We start from the raw sequence: 20,146 nt of genomic DNA on the forward strand, positions 1-20,146 counted from the left end.
GTACCATTTTCCACATTCCAAAGATAACCTCCAGTTTTCTATTTGTCATATATTGAAAAATTTCTAATGCATCAATTTTACCATCGTCACTTTTCGTGCCTACTGGCACATAAAGCTGCAATAATTTTATAAAACTCCTATAATATCATAATGTCCCCTCACTTCGAGCCTACCAACTAAACTTTGTAATCCACGCGCCTTCAATCTATCCTCATAGGTCGGATTCCACAGAGCTGTCACAAGCTTAATTACATATCGTCTCAATCTTATCTAACATCTCTTGGTCCCAAAAAACCCAGGCGACCAAATTTGTGCACAGCGGTCAAAATGCGGCAAAATCATAGTCTTAAAGAAAGGGATAATAACTTGCATATCTTTACTTGTTAGCATTTTTTCAACAACCAAGTAATCCTTTGAACTATATTACATTACAAACTTTTGCAGTATGCCATCTGAACATCAATTCTCTGTTCACCATTATATTATCCCAAAGTCCCTAGCCTCATCTATTTCCTGCAATTGAGTACCATCAATATGATACACTGTATGCAACCTTTTCAACTTAAAGTGCATAACCTTACATTTTGCAACGTGAAATTGGCAATCATTATCCTTTGTTCACAATGCCGATTTATTTAAATCATGCTGCAGGATATCTACATCACCTTTATCAACTACTGCTCTCCATAGTTTTGCATCATCAGCAAACAACTGATATCTCCCCCCTTAAATCTTTCCCGATATCATTGACATACAAATTAAACAGTAGTGACGCTAGTACAGGACTCAAAAGAACAATATTAGTCACCCTCATTCTCATAGATTCCACAGTACGGTGCTCTCTGGTGTCAGCCACCCCCCCACCTCCCATCCATGCTACTAGTTTCATATCCATTCCCATTTGCTGCAAAGTTTGTAATAGTTTTCAATATGGTATTCTCTTAAATGCCTTTGCAAATTCGAGCAGTATTGTGATTTAGCCATTTCCTTTATGCAATTCCATGGTCACTTTAATATAAGATGTATCAATGAATTTCTGAAACAGTATCTATCATTTACAAAGCCATGTTGTCAAACAGAGTATAGAATCTCTATACACCCACCGTTGGATATTACCTTTTACCAAGTTTTGGAATACCTTAACAACCACTCCTGATATATTAATTGGTCTGTAGTTTTCTACCTCTGTCTTACATCCACCTTTATGCAATGGAACTATTTCACCCTCTTTCCACTCCCTTGGAACCTTGCCAGAACTGAGATTTAGATTGAACAACTTCAGAGGTAATGCCTATTCTCTTTCACATTCAGGTAGTATGCCAGCTGACATGCCATCCAGTCCCATTTCTGTGTTTACAATAATATTTTTCAATATGCTCAACCCCTCCTGTTCATCAACTTCAATTCTGATATGCATCTGTCACAAAATGCCTGAACACCTAAGTGGAAGTGGCGTTTGCATGCTCTGTGCTAGTACACCCAATGACCGACTTAAGTTCAAGTCTAGTTGCTGAGTGGTTGAACTTTTTCTAAGTCTTTCTTTAACTTGTTCCCAAGTTAGTCGGGCTCGCTCTGGCACGAGTTTTTTCTTCTGCAAACTCGAGCTTCATCCCATAAGCTCAAGAAAATCGACTGTATCACCGGTCCTATTTCAGACAATAACACATCATGTTAGGGTAGGTAACAATAGATCATAGCACTTGTTTGCCAGTCTCTGTACCAGCTTCCACTTATAATTAGAGATATTCTTAGGCCAGCTAGCTCTCTGATTGGCTACAGGTGGAGACTGAACTGACTGCTCAGCCCCCAAAAGCTAGATAGGGTTATAATGCCTCGCCTACTCCCTATAATAGAATAAAAGGCATTAGCTGATTTATTTTATCACTGTAATATCATCAACTGCAAATCACATTTAAAATTTAGTAACGTTTAAGTTTAACAAGAAAAATGGATATTATATATTTATATAGCATGGAAGGAAATGGCACAAGTTGAAGAATATGCAAGTGGATTATAAACTAACAGTTTGGATAAGAGGATGGTAGCTGGCTGACAGCTATCAAGAATTTGAGTGTAGGCATCAGGATCTACATGAATTAGATGACCAAATATACCACAGGGGTCAGATCTTGGTCCAATGTTATTCAATCAGTATATCAACATCAATTTATTTATTTTATTTATTGTTATCGCAAAAATAGATATAGGTCAATGTCCAGACCAGAAAGCCAATACAGGGCCTCATCTGTCACCTCATGGATATCCTGGAGGCCACCACCATGAAATCGCGCTAAGGGCAGTGTCATTCACGATATGAGCGATTGTTTAGGCCACGGGGAAACAGTCACAATAAGGGTAGTCTGACAGTCTCCATATATGCAGTATGTAGCCATATCTGCCCTGGTTAGTTCAGATCCTGTTGATAGGTGACCAAATGTTCCTAGGAAGGGCAAAACCAGGCTGGGAGCATAGGGATCTTTAAACCATTTGTTGGAAGATTGTTGGACCAGTGTTCTCCCCACATGTCAGGTGTTGATGGTCAGGCAGCTGAAGAGAGTTCGTCCATGGACCAGGAAGGGTTTCATGATTTTAGGTAAAGATAGGTGGATTTATGAGAGTCTGGTGCAGGAGTGGGTTGCTCATTACTTTATTAAATAATTTAATTGAGGCTTGTCTTCTCCGTATATTTGGTGGAGCTATGTTAGATAGGATAGGCATCCAGGAGAGAGAGAGAGAGGGGTGCTTCTCAATGTTCCACTAATTGTGCATGGTAGAGTTTAGCTGGTTGTCTATAATGTTAGTATGTGCACTTCTTTCCGAGACAGAGGCACAGTATTCTGTTGCAAAGAATACTAGGCCTAGTGCAGACGACCTTAAGACATCAGCACCACAATACCAGGTTATTCCAGCAAGCCATGAGATGATATGATTTCTAGTTTTAATTTTGTTGGACAGGTTGATGATGTGCCTTTTATAGGTTAGGCTTCTGTCCAGGCTCACTCCAAGGTATTTCGGGTGAGGCTCATGTTCTACCATTTTGCCACAGAAAGAGAGGTCAAGGTGTTGATTCGCCTCTGCATTGTTCAGATGGAATGCCGTGGACACAGATTTTATTGGATTTGGCTTCAGGTACCACTGCTTGAAATACACCTCCAAGAAGTTCCGGTCTGTGTTCAAGGTTGTTTCCAGGTTTGGCAAAGGAGGTAGACTGATGTAGGATCGCGAGATCTTCGGCGTATATATATTTGCTTGAGCTGGTAGTGGTAAGTCAGACATGTAGATGTTAAATAGCAAACGGGATAACACAGAGGCCTGTGGAAGACCGTCATAGAGGAATCTATGCCTGCTCTTTTTTCCACCAATATGGACCCAGATCTTTGTTGGAGAGAATGGATTCAAAAAGCTGGGAAGTTGTTTTGCATCTTATGATATTGCTTAGCTGTAGGAGGAAGTCCTTGATTCAGACTGTGTCATAAGCTGATGTTAGGTCAATGAAAGTGACTCCAAAGTTAAGTTTCTTCTGGGAGCCTGCTTGAATCTGTATTGTTGGAAAGACTAATTTGTCTAGACCACCATCAAGTTGATTTGCTCTGGTCTTCTGCAACACTCTTCCTTAAAAGCTCAACTGTGGCTTCATTCCTAATTGAGTGGGGTATGCCTGTTCATGGAAGATCGCTTACTGAACCCTGTTCTTCAAAACAAGTAATCTAATCAAACGTCTAATCATTGATTCTCTTGAAGAATCTCTCACGCCGTAATGGCGACGATATGCTCATTGGGTCAGAATTATTGATCTTTAATTTTGAGAGTAAAATTCCACAATTTGTGTTCGCTGTTCAGTCATTAATTTTTCCATGGTTAATCTCCAAAGTTTTCGTTATAAAATCTGTAAAGAAAAATTTTTAAAAAATAATTTTAAAAACGTAATTAAAACTTCATACCCGTCGTGACTTTTGGTCATATGGGGGTTTGAGGTTAAGGATGTGTGTGGCATGGGCATTATGAGATTAAAACTTGCTGAAGTCATTTGTATCCTGGGGCATCAGGTGTGTCAGCATCCTCTGTAGTTTTGTGCAAATGATTCATTATTAGGCTGACTATATTTCCTTGAGACCAAAACGGGACATTGGAATGGCATAAACTGGACGGCGGTTATGTTCTGGACTGTAAGATTACAAGATTTTCAGTGTTCGTGGCTACTTTTGTAGCTGAAATATTATATTTTTCAATTAAACTAATATACGTTTGGAACGTGGACATTTGATCGCTTGCAAATGACAATTACAATTTCAAATAGAGATCTTCAAACAATTTTCGCAACATACAGGGCGTTGTTATTTTCTTGAGAAAGAAAATAAGAACGAAGCCCATCAAACATGCTTAAAATTCTGTCAATTGATGGACCCCATGACAAAAATCTTGTATTTCCATGCTCTAACAATTTAGCGTAATTGTTTTCTTTAAAGTCATAAAATTTTTTCTGTTCTTCAACTCTGACTGTATAAATATTGGTAAGAAAGTTATAGCACACTGGAGACAATTGTGGATAACGTGTGCCCCACAACCAATACCGATAATCTGCCTCTTCAGTTCAGTTTCAAGTTTTTACCAAACATTATTTTTGCAATCACCAAAATTGGTGTTCGTGTTATCTGCACACAAAACAACAATTTTGCTTTGTAAGGCAAATTTGTCACTTACTTCCTTCAACATAGCACACTTAAGTCGAGTGTTTCACCAGGTAAGAAAATAAAGTATAATTTTGTCTTGAACACCACAATTTTGCAAAAAGTACTGCACAACGATTGGAAAAAGTTTGATGTCTTTATTTTTTGATGCATCCAAACTGACTGTAATGCTTTTTGTTTTATTCAAATCCTACATTACTTCGCCCAATATGTATGGTAATAAAACGTTGATAATTATTGCTTCTGATTTGGTACACGCTGAAGAAACACATTGATAAATAAAAGTTCATAAGTATTATTTATCAATGTCGACAAGCAATAATTTGCGCGAAAACTGCCAAAGTTTGGCAAAAAAAACTGTGACGCACAGTATAATAATCAACAAGAGCTTCACTTGCTGCAATTTTATCGCTTTCCCTATCACCATCACGTCTCACCATAAACGAGCTGATGTTTTTAACTGAAGTCAGAGTCTTTTCAGCATCCGTGTGTTTCTGGTTATGTGGATGTTGGTTGATGTCGCTTTTATCTCCATGAGCAACGGAAAAATGGACATTACAATGTTGGCATACCACTTTTGTTCCATCACTACACAGCTTGTCCAGTTTAATAAATTTTAATTCTTTATGGAGATAGTCATTAAAATTGCAGTTTCGCCTCTTTCACATTGCGAGGATAGACTTAAAGCTTTAAAAAATAAGATTAAAACTTTAAAAAATAACAACTTTAGGCGTTGAATAACAAAGTCATCGGTTAGCATACAGGCAAAACAAAAATTAACGTTAGCAGAACAGACGCAGCGTATGAGACGTGCAAGTATTGCCAACATGTATTTTTTTTTTTTATTTTCTCTGAACAAATCACTGCTGATATCGAAAATTGTGACTCCATGGTTATACAAATTACTGGTATCCATGATGTTTATATATAATTATATGTTATGAATAATAATTTATGATTGACCAATGTTAAAGTATATTTATAGTTTTAATTAAAAATTGAACAAAATTGACATTTTTATTAAAACGACGCGACGGCCGGGAAATATGAAAGAAACGGTACATATGATCACCCTCTTCATTGTTGGTCATGCTGAGTGTGGATTTGTGGAAAGTGTCCCCGGGAACCAGCTGTTGATGACAATGTGTATTGGGCCTCTGGTTGGAGTGAGGAACTATGGGTGATGGTTAGAGTGTGGAATTCTGGGAAGTGCCCTAGAGTCACATGTATTAGGTCTTTAGCTCGAATGTAATGGGTTCAGCATGGAATTATAAGTAAAGATATTTGGGATTTGGATATCAGTGTTTACTCTTCCCCCCCCACCACCCTTTTTTTTCACTCCCTGAATTAATTTCATTCTAGTGTGAATAGATGGCACTACGATTTGGTAATTTTTAATCCTAAATATTTTCTTATGTGGGTAATTAAGCAGAAATCTGTATGTTTCAAATAATCTATCCATCTATATAACTGCTCCATTTATTTTCATCTGTGTATAATCAACAAGTGCTTCGATGTCATTTTAAAGATTTTAAGCGTTCACTACTTTTTTTCCTAATTAAATTTAACTTTTTTTTTATCATAATTAATCAGAATTGTATTAGGGATAAAATTATGGATTCGTATATCAAATTCCAAGCAGAATAACCGAATCCAACATTTTGTGTGTGAATTTACTGCAACTTAAAAACAGACGTGGTGTAGCTTACATATGCAGAATATTTAAGCTACACCAAAATTAAGGCCAAAATATTCCAATGATATATACACACACACAAAAAAAATATTTACTAGTACGATTGAAAATTACTAAATCGTGGTGGCATCTGTTCACATTACAGTGAAATTAATTCAGGGAATGAAAAAAGGGAAGTTGAGAACACTGATATTCAGTATTTAATTATTTTAGAAAAATGTACTGCTACCTATTGGCAAAAAACGTGAATGGAAAAAACACTGCCATTTCTTGATACTAAGCTAAAAGTTATTTAAAAACTCTTGTGCCACCTATAGACAATATCCTCACCCATAATTCCACACTCAAGCCAAAGCCTGAACCCACGTGACCTCCAGGGCACTTCCCAGAATTGCACACTACGACTAAAAACAGAACACGTGACGTCATCATAAGCTAAATCCCCAGAATTCCACACTCTAACCAAACAACAGAGGGAACTGACACACCTAATAACCCAGTATACAGATGACTTATGCAATTCTTAATCGCAAAACCCCTATTCCACCTATCTTTTACCACCAACCTCCACGTGACCTACAATTGATACCCTCAAGACGCTACAATGATGTCAACTAATCTCCACCTGATACCTTAAGATGAAACGAAGATGAAATTTAATTTTTAAGTCGCACGGTGAAAAACATGAAAAGATAAAGGGTTACTACAGTTTGTAGACCTGTGTTTTTATCGGAACCGTGTTGTATAAGTACCGCGTTCAACAAGGGTTACTACAATTTTAGACAGCGTTATATCGAAACCACGTTGTATAAGTACCGCGTTATACGAGGGTTACGTGTATTTCTATCAGAGCTAAAAATGTCCTAAAAACCTTAAAGCACGACAATATATTGCTAGTGGTGGATATAAATCTGGACCTTAATAAGAATAATATTAAAACTGAAGAATATAAAAATATACTATCTACTCATGGGTTTCTTGCTTACATTGATGGCAATACGAGAGAAGCGAACAACTCATCAAGTTGTACTGATCACATATTCATTAGAAACAGAATGGCCTATGAGGTATCCTCTGCAATCTACTTTAGCAAAATAGCAGATCACCATTCGATACTGTTGAATCTATCCTTACCTAATAGCGATGACATGATCTGTGCAGATAGTCACAAAAAATTCGAAATTGGCACCAATTATAATAAATTGAGAACTACATAAAACATCATCAACTGCCTCAAACCTACATAATAGACGCAAATCGCTATATGAGGAATTTATCAAAATTATTAAATATGCAGACAGCAAATCGCAATATCACAAGAGTTACTATAAAAAAGGACGTTCACACACACTGGATAACAGATGAACTAAAAAATATGATAAGGACAAAAGAGAAGTTCTACCTTAAGCATAGGAAAAATCCCTACAATTTAATGTTTGAACAAGACTACAAAAATTTCGCTAAACACCTAAAGGGAAAAAAAAAAAAAAAACAGGCAAAAGAACATTTTCTTCTATCGAAATTTTTTTCTTGTATGAATCATAAATGTAAAGAATGGAGGTTAGTTAATATGATAATAGGAAACACAAAGCAGAAAACTCGCGAATTCTCAGAAGGCAATGACGTCATCGATGTACTTAACAAAATGAACAACCTCTTTACAAACTATGGTAGTTATGATTACGACCCTGCAGAAAGGACGAACAGGGGCGAATGCTGGTCTTGAAATTCACGCTTGCTCTTGTTATCATTCAGGGAGTGAAAGGTGTGATTGAAGTCTGATTAGCCGAATAATGAATTACTGACCATTTAAAACTATATATTTAGAAATTTGTGTACATTTAATCATAAAAATACAACATTTATTTTACAAATGATATTCTATCTTTTTCAGTTTAGCTACTTGAATACAAATTGTACCCTACGGTTCTTCTTTATGAACTGGTCAATAACATCGTCATAAAAAGTTGGTTGTAACTTAATTTTCCCAAGCAACACGCACACTTGTAAAGGCTGGCTGAAGCTACTTTGACTGCAAATGGCCTTGTGTTTAAGAGGACGTGAAGGGAGCGGAAATGGCTATGCGCACGCATGAAATCACGGTGCTGCAGCGAGGATTTGGAAGCTCCGACAACCGAGCAAGCCAAGGTAGCTTTGACTAGACGAGCAAGCATCGGCCTTCGATACACAACACAAAGCTCAATTATTGTCGCGCAAGCTTAAGACGTCTTCTGTCTACAAAAATAAAAGCCTAAATGGAATGCTCATGAATGCATTCATTTATTAATAAATAAATAGTACTTCTTTCTCAAGTAATGAGCTTGCACAGCAAGCATGGAGAATTCGCCACTGAGGACGAAGTACGTGAGTTACCTTCCGTGGATTAAGAATTCCATGTATCTACATGCAGTAAACGAAAATGAAGTGAAGAGTGTAGTAATCGGATTAAAAAAAAAAGGGGGGGGGGAATGGGATGTGACAATATAAACGTCAAAAAACTAAACATTATCATTAAACACAAATTGCAGTCCTTCACAAATATCATTAATAAATCCTTTGAACACGGTAAATTTATAGAACGCTTAAAGACTGCTTCAGTTGTACCGCTATTTAAAGGTAACAGAAATGAAATCAAAAATTACAGACCAATATGCAGTGGCGGCAGGTGAAATTTTAAGTGGGGGTGCTGCCTATACAAAATAAAAAAAAAACATTTTTTTTCCTAATCAGTAACCAATTTATTAATAAATAACTCTACAGATTTATTTATTAATAAGTTGGTTACTAATAAAAAAAAATAATATTTTTTTATTTTGTATAGGCAGCACCCCCACTTAAAATTTCACCTGCCGCCACTGCATATTGGTCTGTAATTTTTGATTTCATTTCTGTTACCTCCTTTATAGATTACCTCCATATAGATTAGTCATAATCTCAAATGTTATTGAAATCCTAATTAAAAAAAAAAAAAAAACCGCTGAAATAGCGATCTAAATACCATATCCTTTTACGCAATATGAGTTTAAATTTGGATACAATACCGGAAAAGCGCTATTGGAGTTTCATAAAACGGTCTGTAGTGGAATAAATAAAGGAATGCACACAGCAGCCGTTCTATGACTAATGACTGGTTCAGATCCTATCTGAATAATAGAAAACAATATACCAGCTACGGTACGTTTAAAAGCGCAACAAACATAATAAAATGCGGAGTCCCGCAAGGGTCGGTACTAAGACTCATCCTATTTTTAATCTATGTTAATGATCTGTGTAAATACAAACTTTTTGGCAAAATGATATCCTTCGTTGACGACACGGCATTAGTATGCGCCGAAACGACCCTCGAGGAACAAGAAAATCGGATTAAGCATGATATGTTAAGACTAAATAAATTGTTTAGAAATAATGGACTTAAAATTAATACCGATAAAAGAAGATGTATGTACTTCACATTAACAGATAAGCTAGACCACAATATAACCATAGAATGGCATGAAAGGAAATGTAGTGACATCCTAAATAGTAAATGTAGCTTAATCAAAAAAAAAAAAAAAAACAGTCAAGTATTTGGGCCTCCATATCGATAGCAATATGAAGTGGAACTCCCACACCGCTTTCTTAACAAATAAGTTTAGGTTCATAATTAATAGAATATATTAGGTTAAAAAATTTGTAAATGCAGCATTCTTAAGATGCTTATACTATTCCTGGGTAAATTCCTCACTGCTATATGGCCTCACCTGTTGGGGTGGAGATTATTACAACAATCTGCTCCCATTAATACGAATGCAAAACAGAATAATCAGAGCCATAACCACTACCGACTTCGCGCATTCAACCAACGATCTGTATGTCGTTCATAATATTCTACCACTACAGAAACTATATCTCTATGGTTGTCTGTTGTATGTAAAAAGAAACACTAAAAGTTTCTTGGTATATAATGTAGACTATGGATTACGCTACGGTTGGAACATGCTGGTAGTACCCAAGGCAAACAAAGAAATTTTTCATAAATCCTTCGAATACCTAGCAACATGCAGCTACAATAAACTCCCAAATGAAATCAAATCTAAGGCCAAATAACAAGGCTGACAATTACTTTAAACGTATGGTATAAGAGATCATTATAACTCGCATACCATATCCAATTAAGGTACCAATATCCTAACTATTTCATTCACTTAAGAGACTAATATATTAACATGTACATCAAATCAAACCGTGTAAGGTGAGCCCTCGTAGAAGCGGTCCCTGGACTCGCAGTGACTGTTTCGAGCTAATTTAATTCTCTAGTAACCAGTTAGTTTGTGTATTTATGTGTAACCCTTGGTTACACATAAATACACAAACTAACTTACTTTATCACTAAAACCAGTAACTTATTATTATAAACCGAAAACTATCCGAAATGTATTCTACTCTACTTGCATATGCGAGAAAACTTTTTATTAACCATAAAAAAATAATAGTCAAAAATAAGTGTAAGTACGAACAGAAAATTATAGTAATACTGAATTGCATTGTAGAGTATTGCACACTGAATTCTACAACTTGAATTGTATTGTAAAAAATATATAAATATTATTGTAAAATATTAAATTTAAGATCCTGCTCTCGGTTGCGCTCACATGGCTCATTAGCGCCTGAAACAAAACAGTGCAAGAACGCTTCTTTGACATATCTAATACTTGAAAAACACGCGGGTATATAGTGATGTAAAAACACCAAATAAAATAACAAACATCGAGATTATCGATTAGTGATAGAATTAAAATATCTAATACGCAGCCAATTTAAATTGTTATTTTATTTTTTCGCTCTTGAAAATCAAAACCCACAAGCGGGCCGCACAAAATCGCACCGAGGGCCGCATGTGGCCCGAGGAACGTGTTTTGGACAGCCCTGGTTTACATTATCAGATAGTTTTCACAGTTCATAAAAATGTTTAAAATAAGTTAGTGAGTTTAACAATTTAAAAAAAAAATTTTTTTTTATGTGTGTAATCGAGAGCCGTAGCCATACTGGTTACTAGAAAATTAAATTAGCTCAATACAGCCATTGCAAAATCCCGTGACTGTATCTATAAGGGCTCACAGAACATGGTATACACTAATATATGAATCAAAGTTGGACATGATATGCAAGTTATAGTGATCTCTCATAATATACGTTTAAAATAAAGGTCAACATTATTTAGTCCCATGAGATAGAATATGCTTTCAGACAAAGATTGAGAGACTGGGGTTTATTGATTTCATTTCATTTGGGAGTTCATTGTAGCTCCTATGTTGCTAGGATTTCGAAAAGGTTTGTTTTGTTTGCCTCGGCAACTATAAGTAAGTTCCAGTCACAGCGTAAACCATAGGCTACATCATATACCGAAAAACATAAAAAGTTCTTTCTTATACATAACATACAACAATAAAGTTAATTTCTGTATAGAGCAGATATTCTAAATGCCAAACAGATCGTTGGTTGAATGTGCAAAGTCAGTAATGGCTATAACTGATTATTTTGTTTTGTCTTCGTATCAATGGAAGCAGATTGGATTTACCCAAGAATAGTATAAGCATCTTAAGAATGCAGCATCAATTTTTTTTAACCCAATATATTCTGTTAATTACGATCTTCAACTTATTTGTTTAAAAATGAGATATGGAAGTTCCATCTCTGGTTAGTATCGATGTGGAGGCCCAAATACTTGCCTGATTTTGTTTTTTTTTTCACTAAGCTGCAGTTACAATGGTGGATATCACTACATTTCGTTGCACGCAATTTTATGGTTCTATTGTGATCTAACTTATCTGTTAACGTGAAATATCTCGTTTTCTCGGGATTAATTTTCAGACCATTATTGCTAAGCCACTTATTTAACTTCAACATAGCCTGGTTAATGGTCCCTTTTCTAGATCCTCAAGGGTCGTTTCAGTGTGTACTAATGCCGTATCGGCGAACGATATCATTTTGCCAAAAAGTTTGTATTTACACAGGTCATTAACATAGATTAAAAATAGAACGAGTCCTAGTACCGAATCATGTGGGACTCCGTATTTTATTGTTTCTTTCGCTATTGAATGTGCCGTAGCTGGTCTGTTGTTTTCTATTATTCAGATAGGATTTGAACCAGTCTTTAGTAACTCCTCTAATGCCGTACTAGTGTAGACATTTTTAAATGTAGACATTTCAAGATGAATCAGTGGCGCACCCAGAGGGGGGAATAAGGGGCTCTGTCCCTCTAAAGAAAAAGGAGAAAAAAATACTAGAAAATTTTCCTAAAATCTTTTCCTAATTAAAATTAATTTTTTAAAAATATAGTTGTGTCGTGTCTTCTATTTCTATATTTCTTGTGAATTAGCGATCATTGCAGATGTTCAGTCACAGGTCGTATGCGATGCGTTTTGTGTATTCTCAAATCGTCTACTCAACTCGATCCCCCCCCCGCAAGATTAAATCCTGAGTTCGCTTCTGACATGGACACAGTCGAACGCCTTAGATATATCAAGAAAAACGGCTGCCGTGTACATTCTTTTATTTATTCCACTAGAAACTGTTTTATGGAACTCCAATAGCGCTTTTTCGGTATTGAATCCGGATCTAAACCCGTATTGATTAGATGCTTAAAAGAATGCAGTATTTAGATAGCTATTTAATCGTTTTTTTATATTATTATTATTATTATTAGGATTTCAATAACCTTTGAGATTATGGATAGTATAGCTAGTCTGTAATTTAGATTTCATTTAGAGGTACAACTGAAGCAGTATTTAAATGTTCTATAAATTTACCGTGTTCAAATGATTTGTTAATATATGTAAAGAACTTTAACTTATGTTTAATGATAATATTTAGTTTTTCGCTATTTATATGGTCACATCCCATTCCCCCCCCCCTTTTTTTTTGTTTTATCCGATTACTACACTCTTTACTGCGTATAGATACATTTACTATCCACGGAAGGTGACTCACCTGCTTTATCCACTCTGTAGGATCAAAATCACAACTACCACAGCTCGTCAAGTGGTTGTACATTTCGTTAAGTACATCGATGACTTATTGCCTCCTGGGAATTCCGTTACAGGGGGTAGGCGAGATGGTTTAGCCCTGTCTAACTAACTTTGAGATTGAAGGGCAGTTCGATCGTTACGGAGTATTACTAATTATAAACGGCATCAATGAAGAGACAGCAAACAGTACTGCTATCTCTCGTGTTAGTATCGATATCCATAACCCTAACAATATACTGATTGATAATGTCTGAAATAGCGCGAGTTCTACAGTCGATTATCTTGAGTTTACTGGACGAAAAACTCGGGTTTCCGGGAGGGAGGGAAAAAAAAACACGTGGTCGCTCCATAGATTGACTAACTCGGGAACTAGTCGAAGAAAGGGTTAGAAGATGTTCCTCTTGGCGACTAGATTCGAACTGAGAACAACTTTCTTCGGGTCGCTTAGCGCTAGAGGGACAATCATATCATATGAAAATTTTCATATATAACTAAAGTTCTCTAATGAATTAATAAAGAAAATTTAATATATCCTGCCAAATCACGTGCATTGAGCGGTGTGGTGTTTCGCTTATGCTATTTCCGTACCACGTAGATGAAAAATTACAATTCTTGAATTTTAAAGTTCAAATTCAAATATGGACCCGAAGTGTTATATTTAATTTAACGTTATTCCTACATTATGGGAAGTAACATTATCCAGAAATACCATTCTTAAGGATGCTAAATTAAGAAATTGGTTCATATTCTAAGGAAATATGCTATTTGCGATGACGGTCCTGTGGTCTAAGCTTTCGAAGAGATCAAACTGCTTTCTGTCGCCAAACAAGATGAAATTTTTGAAAAATGTTGTTAATCACTACAGTACTGACATAGTTTGTAAGAAAACAAAAGTAGCAAAAAGAAATGCCAAAAAGGATCCTGTTATTGGGCGAGAAGGGAACTTTTTGAACTTGGCTATATTAAAATTGTATTAGCCTCCTTAGCTTAGTTTGACTGGAAAGACCTGGGCTGAAATCCCGTCTAGGAACTTCTACAGTGCATTTTAAATAAAACGAGTTAGGGACTCACACAGAGGCAGAAGGATTTTCCTCCGGGAAACTCGGGCTTTTCTTTTTGCAACCAGGCAAAATGTGCCAGGGGAACACACGCAATTTCCATATAAAGAATAAACATTTGGTCATAAATCTGACCATTTATCCTAAAATTACGGTTATGAACGTCTTATCTGAGGAGGTCGTGCTTAAATACCAATAAGCTGAGGATTGTTATCTTACAAGTACTTTCATAAATTAACAAACAAAGAGAAAAATCGCGATAACCTGGGGCGGGGGGGGTACATGCAAGTCAACTACATTAAAAGTGACGCTGAGCCTGGTTATCATATACAAATGAGTGGCTCTGTCCGCAGTATATGCAAATAAGCCACGACATAAAATCGAGCCTTTGGGAGTGATTTTCCATTTCATGTCTGGAGTGAGAACAAGACATTCCGTGATGATAGCAATATTCTTAGATATGGTTACAAGACATTATTTAACCGATGAATTGAGGTAAGAGCCATCATAAGACTGGCTAAAGTCAGATGGATTAAAGTGAGTCGGTCGTTCCGTGGTTCACAGACTTTGGGACCAATTTAAGCTGTCACAAATAACACCCCAGAAATAAGTGAAGGAAGGCCGCAGGCTGCAATTGCATTGGGTGATCAATATCTCAGATTATCTGCTAGCTGAAACAGGTGTTATACTCCGAATCAGAAAACGATCTAGCCTAGCGACGGCTACTGGAACATTGGTATCTGCTTCCACTGTGCTCAAGAGGGTTTCACGAACGTCTGTCTTTATGCTAGTCTGCGTAGCTTCTATTCCACAGGAGAGAACATTTAAAATGGGCGAGGCCACACATGTCAACTGGACCCAAGACCAATGGGGTAGGTTTTGTTTAGAGATGAGTCCAGATTTGTTCTACAAAACGATATCAGGCAGGCTGCGATCTGGAGAGAAAACCAGGGACAGTTATCATCCGTCTAATATTCTTGAAAGGGACACTTATGGTGGAGGTAGTGTGATGGTTTGGGGAGGTATCTCGTTGGATAAACGTGCTTCCAAGCCGTAATATGAATGCTGAAACTTATAGAAAGATAGTTCTGTACCCCTATGTTCGTCCGTATGCAGATACGATTCGGGAGAAACTTATCCTAAAAGACGATAAAGCTCGTTGCCAAGATATCGTACGTATGGACTTGGCCAGTTAGCTAAAAGTCCAACCTTAATCCCACTTGAGGATGTTGAAATGCTCTAGGTAGATTTCTTGCTTTTCTCAACCCCTCCCCAAAACTTTGAGTCACTTTAGAGAAAGTTTTTCTGGGCAAATGGTTATTACCAACTGAGATCCTGGATACCATTATAAACCGTATGAAACATTGTTGCGAGAGCTGTGTTCCTATGAGGAGCTATCACATTCTTTATTGATGCACTTTGGCAATCTCCTTTTGACGTCTCGTAGCCATTTGTTACTAAATTATACTATCCATTTACAAGTTTTCTGGTGTTTCTTTCACATTTCAATATCGTACTGATTTTCACCGAATTGCATAAAAATTCATCATACAGTTTTTCAGTTGTGATTTTCTTGGTTCCTTGATTTACGAAAGAGAAAACCAGAGGCACCAATGTGTATTATAAAAGTTGTAAATGAAATATTCAGTTGATTTTTGATGACTTTACCCTCCGAAGCGTTTCAAATGACGATTCAAGGGGATGCGAATTAGGCATTAGTAGAGACCCTGCTTTGGTTAGTTTTGTTACGAATATGATTTTCCATTCTTTGTGGAGTATTTAAAAGTAAACGTTTTATAATAACAATTTTAAAAGAACTGTTCCCTTCAGTCTTCAAAAATCAGATGGGGCTAAAACGGCCTCACCTACTCCCGACAGGGTGTAAAAGCGTCAGAGGATTTAATTATTTGGGTAGGTAAAAGTATGCGGAAGTAGCGTTCTTGCGTCCGGAGCAGCGGCTGAAAATAAGCAGCATAATGTAACTGAAGACGTGAAGCGGCTCGTAAAAGTTCAAAAGAACCCCTGGGAAAAATTAAAACTCAGTTTTGTTGAAAAACAGATTTTTTAAAAATGACCGCTTCTTATTGACTTACTTCATGTTGATTGTTCAGAATGGAATAAGTGAATAGGGGGGGGAGATGCTGTGATCACCCTCTCTCTTAAACTGTTCATAATGTTCACGAAGTTGTTTAGAAATGCTTTCAGATGGGGAAGGCGTATTCTGTTGTTAGATATCACTTTGGTTCTCCAAAAAAGAAAAGTTCGTGTCTTGGATGGTGAAGGAACTTATAAGGAAACATTCAAATTAAAGCTGTAAACAACCGCTCTAATTCATAATCCTTAACTAGTCTGTTGTTGTTTCCCAAAGTATCAGTTTTCTGTTCTCACGCTGCTCCCCATTCCCAAGTTGCTGCGTGATTTTCCAATAAAGAAGTCCTTGTCTGTACGAATACATACGCAACGTGAAGCAAACTGACCGGAAGAACGCACGCAGTTGGCAGCCATAACATATTGACCTCGTAGCCTTAGTTGTTTCAGCCGCGATTCCAAAGCTATCGCAGCCTTCGTGAAAGACCGAGGAACTTAATTGCTCTGTAAAATATATATAAAAATAAAAAAATCTGGGCCTGTCTGATTTGCAAGAGAGATTGCAGTCAGCATGCTAGGTTTAGAGGGAACTATTTCGGAAGGTTTGTTAACTTTCTTTCTGCAGAATGTTGCAAATAAGAAAGAAGATTTCAATGAACTTTCGTCTAAAAAGACCTGTTGCCGAATTTGGTTGAGGCTGCTTGAGTGCAATCGCTTATTTGTGAAAATTCCATCTGGGAAAGGATATAAGCTTATAGATTAATTACCGTGAGCGGAAAGACGACGACTAGACGAGGTGAAAACTGCCTGTATTATCAAACAGGAATCCTTTACAACCACTTCATGTCTCCAATTAGATTACCGCTTCTTTATTTTTAGCCACTGCTCAGGATGCAAGAAGCTACTTTCGAATGAGCTCAGCTAACTGACCTTCTTTCGTTAAGCTGTTAAAAAGGTTCTGAGCGTCCTTCGAGCACAGGTCTTGGCAATAAATGGGTATCGTCGCTATCGGGCTCCTTATTTCCAAATAACAGAAATATGCCAACCGGAGTAACACTATTACGCAAATAAAAAAGTATTAAAACAGACCTGATATAAGTAGTTCAAATAGCAGTTATAGGTTACATTCTAGTCTACTAGAGGAATTTGTTATGGCTTTCTTTAGCCAGTTTCCGAGCTAGTATCTTTGAGACGGACAAAGCGGGGTCCCTAGACAGAAGTTTGACATTTAAATATCATCTAGAAAATATCGCTTAAAAATTAAAAACTAGTAATAATAAAATGCATAAACTTGCTAGTCTTCTTGGAGTGCTGATGCCAACACTGCGCACCGTCTTTGGTGTTATTCTGCAGAAGAGTATTGTGATCCTGTGTGGCTGAACAGCGCACACGCTTCTTTAGTCGATGTCCAGATGAATCAAACTATGAGGATCATCTCTGGAGCTCTAAGATCTACTGCTGGCTACTGGCTCCCAACTCTCAGTAATAAAGCCCCTCCCTCGCTTCGCAGGACACAAGCCTTAAGCAAATTATGGACAAAAATAATTGGAAACAATTCCTTTCTTTTCCATACCTCACAAAGACCGGAGGAGTGCAATACAAATGGACGACCAGAACTTCGACCTATGAGAGTCATGGAGAGAGGACTCCCCATGACTAACTCCAGTCTTCAAATTCCCATTTCAAATTCAACTTCTCGTCTGGAGGACTGCGATCTCTCTAGACATGTATGGGTCACTTTAAATCGGATCAGAACAGGACATGTGAGATGTAAACATCTCTTGCATAAATAGAACTGGTCCGATACTCCAAACTGCGAATGCGGAATCCAGACTATCAATCACATCGTGCTTGAGTGCCCTATCTACCCATTCTCGGGGTCTAAAGAGTACCTTTTTAAACTGATCCCCGAATCCCTGGAGTGGATTCGGAACTTAGGGATTAAGCTGATTCTTAATTTTTTAATATTTAATCATTTCAACATATTGCACCCCTTTTAATATGATTTTTATAATTGTTTTTTATGCTGTTTTATGTATATGTATGTAATATCCTGAGACTTGTGCATCATACGCTAAATAAATAAACGCCCATAATTTAATCATAATTATGACTAAATAAGAAGAATAAATTATTTTTATTTAGAATAAATAAAAATTTATTCTAGTGTTTGATAAGCACTTTTTCAACCATAAAAGGTTTGAGTAATAGCGTCTCTCATTTGACGATGCTCAGTTTTCTATATTTGCAACTGATTAATATAGGCACTGGATCACTGTAGAGTCCAGAATTTCAGTCATTTTATTTTAATTATGCTGATTTTAAAATGTAAAATATGATGGGAAAAGAAGTTTTACCTTGACCGCTTCCAGCTTCCAATGTAACATGTTCTGGATGTCCGTTTTCATTTCTTGCAGCATTTTGTTCGCATCAACCCACTCCACTTTGGCGCCCATTTCGTTAAAATTCTGAAAAATAAACAAAAAGTCATTTATTGTGAATATATTCATTCTAGATAAAATGAACACATGCTGATTATATAGCAATAAGATCATTATCCATCCATGCACTGCCAAGCGCAGAACGCTGTCACTAAAAAAAAAAAAAAAAAAACCTGCTAACAAGGAGACAGTCGTTTAGAAAAAAGAATAACTGTTTCTCCCGATTTGAACACATTCTTACATTGCCATCGAGTAATGGAAAATATATTTGAGCCATGAATATCATACTTTTTATACTTGCTTGTGGCGTTTTTAACAAGTACGTTTGTGTTTGGAAAAATGATGTCGCGAAATCCCTCGAAATATCCCCAGAATCAGTGAATTTCCGTCTTTAATTACGTTAAATCGACACTAAATGGATCATAATCAACAGGCCCACAGCACCTATTTTTCCAAAATAAATACAGCGCGTTTAGTTTGGCAAAAGATGAAATATTGGATAGAAAATACAGTACAGAATGAAAACTATAATACTTTTTTTCATAATATTTTATGAAATTACTGTCTTCAACATCTCCTCTGCTTAAAGCCCATTTATACACCTCTGACATGCACCCAGAAAATCAAAGCTGAAGACTAAGAAGCTTCTGAAACTGTAACGTTTGAATAATTACCAGAAAACGGAGCAGCAAAAGGCGAAACCGAAAATCGAATACTGCAATATTGGGAATACATAGGTAAGTTTGGCAAACAAATTTCGATATGAGTACTTCTCAGATATCTCTATTATCCTCTTATTTGGAGAAGACATTTCAAATCAAGCAAGCAAAACGAACAAACAAAACCTGAATACGATTGCAGAAAGTGAAGGTAAATAAGCAGCAATGAAATTGGTCTTCGTCCTGATTATTTCAACCAGGGATAAATCGTCATGCAGATCTTTGAAATTCCGAGGAGGCTGCCCGACGGTAATTGAAGCACGATCGTTATTATCAACTGGTTTTTTGAAGCTGCATTAAAATAAAGTTTGGCATATTCCTATGGACCAGCATCCTGTAGTGGCACAATCAGTAGATGAGCACGTGCTACTTAAACATGCTCTGGATTGTTGCACACACTGATTTTCTTTGGAGAGAGCTTGCTTGTTTTGTTGATCGCGACTTCTGAA

The 20,146-nt window shown here is 36.7% G+C and overlaps 1 protein-coding gene across 1 annotated transcript in view; it reads right to left on the minus strand.

Moving 5' to 3' along the window:
- The window catches only part of LOC150094582 (voltage-dependent calcium channel subunit alpha-2/delta-3-like), a 1,537,934-nt gene that overhangs the window by 1,333,333 nt on the left and 184,455 nt on the right, over positions 1-20,146 (minus strand). The window contains exon 3 of the mRNA XM_090412095.1: positions 18,895-19,005. Coding sequence (XP_090268221.1) covers positions 18,895-18,993 — 99 coding nt within the window. The 5' untranslated portion in view covers positions 18,994-19,005. The remainder of the gene's footprint in view (positions 1-18,894; positions 19,006-20,146) is intronic.

Source organism: Typopeltis vanoorti, chromosome 22, assembly GCF_054136105.1.
Source record: "Typopeltis vanoorti isolate ZY-2024b chromosome 22, IOZ_Tvanoo_1.0, whole genome shotgun sequence".
Taxonomy (NCBI): domain Eukaryota; kingdom Metazoa; phylum Arthropoda; class Arachnida; order Uropygi; family Thelyphonidae; genus Typopeltis; species Typopeltis vanoorti.